At 34.3% G+C, this 6,000-nt stretch overlaps 1 protein-coding gene across 1 annotated transcript in view; it reads left to right on the plus strand.

The window, feature by feature from the left end:
- LOC122408229 (protein pangolin, isoforms A/H/I/S-like) overlaps nucleotides 1–2,219 on the plus strand; it is a 222,044-nt gene extending 219,825 nt beyond the window's left edge. Inside the window, exon 4 of the mRNA XM_043414879.1 lies at nucleotides 2,175–2,219. Coding sequence (XP_043270814.1) covers nucleotides 2,175–2,186 — 12 coding nt within the window. The 3' untranslated portion in view covers nucleotides 2,187–2,219. The remainder of the gene's footprint in view (nucleotides 1–2,174) is intronic.
- Nucleotides 2,220–6,000: the final 3,781 nt, after the last annotated feature.

The raw sequence follows: 6,000 nt of genomic DNA on the forward strand, positions 1-6,000 counted from the left end.
ATGTAAGTTATAAAAAAAGACGATCACCCTAATTTGCAGTCATTTCATGAAATTTTGACAGCAGTATAATTTTTTGAAATTCTTAAAAAGTAAATTTATTAACCATTTCCACGATTTTTTCATGCGAACTCTATGGGGCTTAACGATTCGTATGAAGCGCCATTTTTCTTCTTCAATCTTCCACTTTTAAAAGAAAAAAAAAGTATTTCACTTCAAACGAAATTCCGGTTGAATTAGAACCTTTGTTTTAAATTACTATTTTCACGAAATTTCCCACTTTTCTGAAACTTGGCCGCAGCGATAATTTTTCACGTAGGCGGCTTTAATACGACTCTAATTTTTCATCTAGATATATTCTACCTAATTACATATACGAATATTTATATATCCCGTGCCAAAATATCCTCCAGTCAATATGTCTTGGGAAAAAATATTTGAGTCAAAATATCCTACTAATATAACATCCTTGATTTGAAAATATGGTAATTATTACGAATCAGGGCCCAAAATGGCTCAAAATTTTTTAAAAACATTCTTATGATTAAACAACGTTATTAAACATAATTTTAGTGGGGGGAGGAGGGGGGAATAAACATGTTTCTTTGCAAAATAAAAAAAAAACTCCAACACAATTCATTCATTCGCTCAACCACTATCGTTATTATCGAAGGTTTTCATAACATCCTCGATCGCCGTGAATAAGTAACAAATCCGTTCCGTGTGGTCGAGAAAATTTCGCTGATATGAAAATTCAGCTACATATCCATTCATGAAATATCTTCGACGACCATATCGTGGAATCACTGAACGAGTTTTGTTTATTTGCTTGTTTCGGTTTGTGTGTGTCCTGCCTGCTTATGCGGTACAAAATTACAATCATACAAAATTTTCTATACACTTTTTTATTATTTATAACGAATATGTAATTATTATATGTATGAAGAAAAATTTGAATTTGAAAATGGATTATAAAAATAATATAAATATAAATATAAAAATCCCATAAATAAATAAAAATAATGAACAAACAAATAATCATTAAGCAAAGCTATAGAGGATCTTGTGTCCCAGGACATTTTGACCGGAATATTTTGTCCTGAGACCAATTGTCAAGAAAACGTTTTCAAAATGCTCTTTACAGTAAAATTCTTCTTCTCTTTTTACTGTAAAATTTACTGTTTTCGCTGATATTATAGCTGATATTATTTATAGGAATGTATTCAATTGATGTATATCCTACTTTTTCTCAATTCCCTCGATTTCGTTATTATAAAGGCATCCAATGGCTATCGATATTTCAAAAACCGCTATAGCTGCTGTAGTAAATAGCTGTAAGTTATTTCTCGGAACTTTGATTTACTTGATATTTTCAGGAAAGTTGCTTTATTATATCCCTAAAAAGCTCTGAGAATTTCAACTATGGGATCGAGCTTGGATTCAAGTTATACATTTCAAAATATCCCGAAAATTGCACTCTATGAAATATTTCATGCGAATAATATCTTATGGGTCTAATGAATTATTATTATTATTTTTTTTTAAGTCAGAAATCAATAGCTGATTTGACCATTTTATGTTGTTGTTGCTTATTAACAATGATTTATGAAGTAAATATCCTGTATTTAAGAGTTCTGTGATCACACTAAAATTGTTTGAATTTAGGTTGGAGGTAGTGCTGAAGCTATTTTATTAAGTAATTTATCTATATGATGATGTGATTGAGGTACCTATGTGGCACCCTTACCACTAGCGAGCTAAAACCTGGCACTCGAGCAATACTGAAAATACTTCAAAGATTTCTTGACTCACCCCGTAAAACGGCATGGTTTAGTTACTTGGTCATCTTTTCATTTCGTGAAAAAAATATGGAAATTAGGATCAAGAAATATATACTTGGCCTAATTATTTTCCTCAAGGATTCACTTTTTCGCCCACCTTTACTATAAGTTATTCGGTCGGTTTGACTTATTACGTTTATGTTGCCAAACGCGATAAGCATTAATGGCCCTCACTTATTTCCATTTTAAATGGACATGTAAGATTGAAGCTTATTCTTAAATGTATGCAGACACACATATGATTAATGATGGTATTAACATTTTGTTGTAATCAAATGATATATTATTCAAGTAATTACTTATTCATTTTTATATTTTTTATGATTTTTGTTTCAGGTGAGTACATAACGCTTCTTGGATATATTCGGACGCCTAGATGGTGCCTCCCAACTTATAGATCCAGAAAATAGTAAGGCTATGTCTTAAGGTAGTTCCGTACTTTTGTTGAAATCAGAAGAATGAGCCGAAATTTAAATATGATGTAAAGATAACCTTCGCGGACTGACTGTCGAAATTTCAAATCGATTCAGCATCTAGTTTTCGAGATATTCGCGATTAAACATGGGTCATATTCTGTACACGATGTCTATGCTGAACACGTCACTGGATAGCACTTTATTTACATTTGTTATTACCGGCGCTAAACGAACCTTACGACTTTAAAATAAAACCAGTCGTGTTTTCAGTACTGTTGTGGGATTAATATTTTAAAAAATGGCAATTTGTACATTTAGTTTCGGAGATATCAACTGATGAACTGTGTTTTTTGAAAACGCGGAACAGGCGGATGACCAGCTGTGATGACGTGGCAAGAGTATACGGTGTGACGAACTGATAGTTGCAATACAAAACAATATGAAAGCTTTTTTCTGAAATTTTCGACCACTTTTCTCGATTGGATTGCCATTTGAATACTTTTTAACTTTTTTCGTGACAAATAAATAAGATTTCGGGAAACACTGACATTTTGACGCTCGAAGCTATAGTAATACTGAAGAATGACGTTGTTGCCACGATTTCAGTGCCTTTCTATATGTGTAGAGGACCTATTCGTGCATGAAGCGTAATTGTGCAGAACAGGCAGAGTATACAAGCTTTGACAAAACCGCGTCGCCGGCAGCACCGTATAAGCATTGGATTTCATTGTACGCCGCGGCTCATACTTTCGGTTCGTACGTGTAGGTACAAAGCTACCTTAAGTTTAAAAATGTTATACAAAATGTTTTTCCCGCTACGAAACTTCGTTCTCTTTCTATCAATATCATATTGGCCTGTCAAAATGAGCATATATCATTTATTATTAAAATGCTTCGAGCGTGCATCGGTAATTTCGGTATTATAATTTCATTCGAAATTGCTACAAATACAATAACAATACGTGCACAAATTCTACGATTATATTGAAAAGCGAAAAGTTCCAGTCCTTCCAGTAATACGATACCATTAAAATTTCCCCAAGAAGATTTCGACCGGTTGAGAAAGTGTTCTTAAAAGTGTTCTAAGGATTCCAAAATATTGTAGTGCTGAAATAAAACAGAAGTATGGTGAAAAATAAAGAATGTTCGAAAGGACGTATTGGAAACCGGTCCGGTCAAGTGGAAGGTTTAGGTTAAAAAATATAGGTACAGACAGGGAGGTTTACGGAACGATCGGATAAACAGAAATAAATGAAAGAATGTGGAAATGAAGGAAAGGTAGCTCAAACGCGTAAAAAAAGAATATGAGTCGGAAGAATATAATATCAGTGGAACAGGAGAAAAAGTAAATCTACTAAAATGGGAACCAATGAGCCGCAGTGACGAAGCCTGGAAACTTTCGTTGTGAGACTCGAAGAGAATGATTGTTTTTACGCCATCCAATAATAGAAAGACAGAAGAAAAATAGTGACGGGTATTTCATCTCCATCTGAAAATTGTTAATTTAGTTTTCGAATACCTGATGTTTACTTGGTATCTTTTTATCGCTGAATATTTTATCGTGGAATAGATATTGAATTGCTTCTGCCAAGACAGATTGAATTTTCCAACAACCCAATCGTACACAACTCATTCATGACAATGAGTACTGAGCAAAGAATGCCCTATTATACATTGCTACACGACTTTGGGATTCGGCTCTGACTGAACAATACTAGACTCGCGAGGATTAAAAAAAAAAGAGAAATTTTCTAAGGATGCTGATTGGAAACACAGTGGGGCTTTACAGGAGGGTAGCCCTCATTTCATAAGTCTACTTATAGTATACCATAAACATGGGACCTGCGATGTGAGATTTTCTTACGAGTACAGTCCCATGTACAGAATTTGATGAATAGAAATATGAAATATAAAATTCAATTTTGCGAAAATATGAAAAAAAATATTTGTGTCAGAAAGATTTTGCGGTTCGAACGCTGACGAATAGACGAGGTAGTATACTAGCATAATTTAATTTCACGACTGAATTGCTTGCTGGTTATGTTCGTCGTGTATACTAACGGCACTCCCGTAGGCTTGGACTCTTCTGAGGTGGGGATCAAATGTTGAAATGACTAAAATTTCGAACCGCTGAAATCTCGAGTTTATAAACTTCGAATGATAATATGGAGACAGATAGATTCGACTAGAGCTTTAAATGCAGAAAATAAATAAAGCAGAAACTGCAAGGTTCGAAGCACGTTTACATCGAAAATAGAATGTAACAATCGCCTATAAGACGATGACTAAAATATCGATTTTTCGAAAATTCGACTATTACTCTTTCGATTCATAAATGACTACAGTCAGTGATACTGTGAAAATTCACAATTTTGATAATATCATAACGAAATACCAAATATTACTGAGGTTGAAATACTGAAACACCAAAAAGTCGAACAGTCAAAATAGCGAAACGTTAGAAAGTCGATCGATCAAAATAAAGAAATGCAGTGAAGTTCCAAATATACGCGTCTCACTCACTCACTTACTCAGACCGGTGATCTCCAATTTTAAACATCGCCATTTTGACTTTCGCCTTTTCGAGCTATCGCTATTCTGCATATCTAATTGTAAGTTTTATAGGCTCAAAAAATTCACTTTAGATTTTTTGCTACTCTATATTCTGGTCTGTCTGTAAAACAATTACTCTCCATTTTGAATTCGAAAATATGAACTTTTGACATTCGGATGGTCTGTTAAAATTGCATTCGAAATGAAAGCTATTTAAATATATATTTTCGCGTAAATACGAATTCAAAGAAAAATAATAAAGGGAATAAGAATTTCGAATTACTTATTTTTCTCCAAACTGATATCACAACTTTTAAAATTTCGAAACATCGACCGTTCTACAATTCAGTTATTCGACATATTGAACCCCACCCCTCTTCTGTACATCCGTCGCTTATTTTGATCGAGTCCGGGGTGCCAATGAGTTTAACTAGGTGTTGTCATCTTTCTCTTTCTCTCATTGTCTCTTTTTTTTCTTAGTTTTGTGATGATGCACACGTTGTATCAAACGAATCAAACTCGATCGGAGTCTGGCTGGTTCTCCGCATCACCGTATACACGTACTCCTTAGTGGCCACGAGCATACCTTTCGCGAGCTCCCGCGGCTTCTGTAAACAGTCTCTTCGATTTATGCCACCATATAATTACGGCTTCTTTTATTTACCACTTGTTACACATTCCGTCCACCTATAACGTAGTATTTCTTTTTGTTCGTTATTTCTTTACTGCGGAGTAAGCGTCAAACTCTTATCGGCGGTGCGTGCGAACATGGCTTAAGAGTATGGATCAGTCGGTTTATGGTAACGGTGAGTGCGAGAGAGATATAGCTGCAAATTTCAAAATCGAAATTCGTTGACACAGTTTGATCGATTAAAAAAAGTCAGTCGATTTTTGCCATCATCCTACGTAGGCTGACAGGGCCTTTTTTAATCGGTTAAACTATTCCAAAAAATGTTGATTTTGAAAATTCCAAGTGAGGTTAGTCGACTAATCCAAACTCTTAACAGAATTGAGATTACTATTTTGGACCTCATTCAGAGGGTAAGATAATTTGAAAACGGTGTTAGTTTTGTTGTTCGATCTACGTGTGCGCAGTAAAGCACATTTTTATTTTATTATTTTCACGGATTTATTTCCAAAATTTGATGACGGAATTATTTTTCCGCGATTCTTTATTATTTTCCGCGTCTTTT

Source organism: Venturia canescens, chromosome 3 (assembly GCF_019457755.1).
Source record: "Venturia canescens isolate UGA chromosome 3, ASM1945775v1, whole genome shotgun sequence".
Classification (NCBI taxonomy): Eukaryota; Metazoa; Arthropoda; class Insecta; order Hymenoptera; family Ichneumonidae; genus Venturia; species Venturia canescens.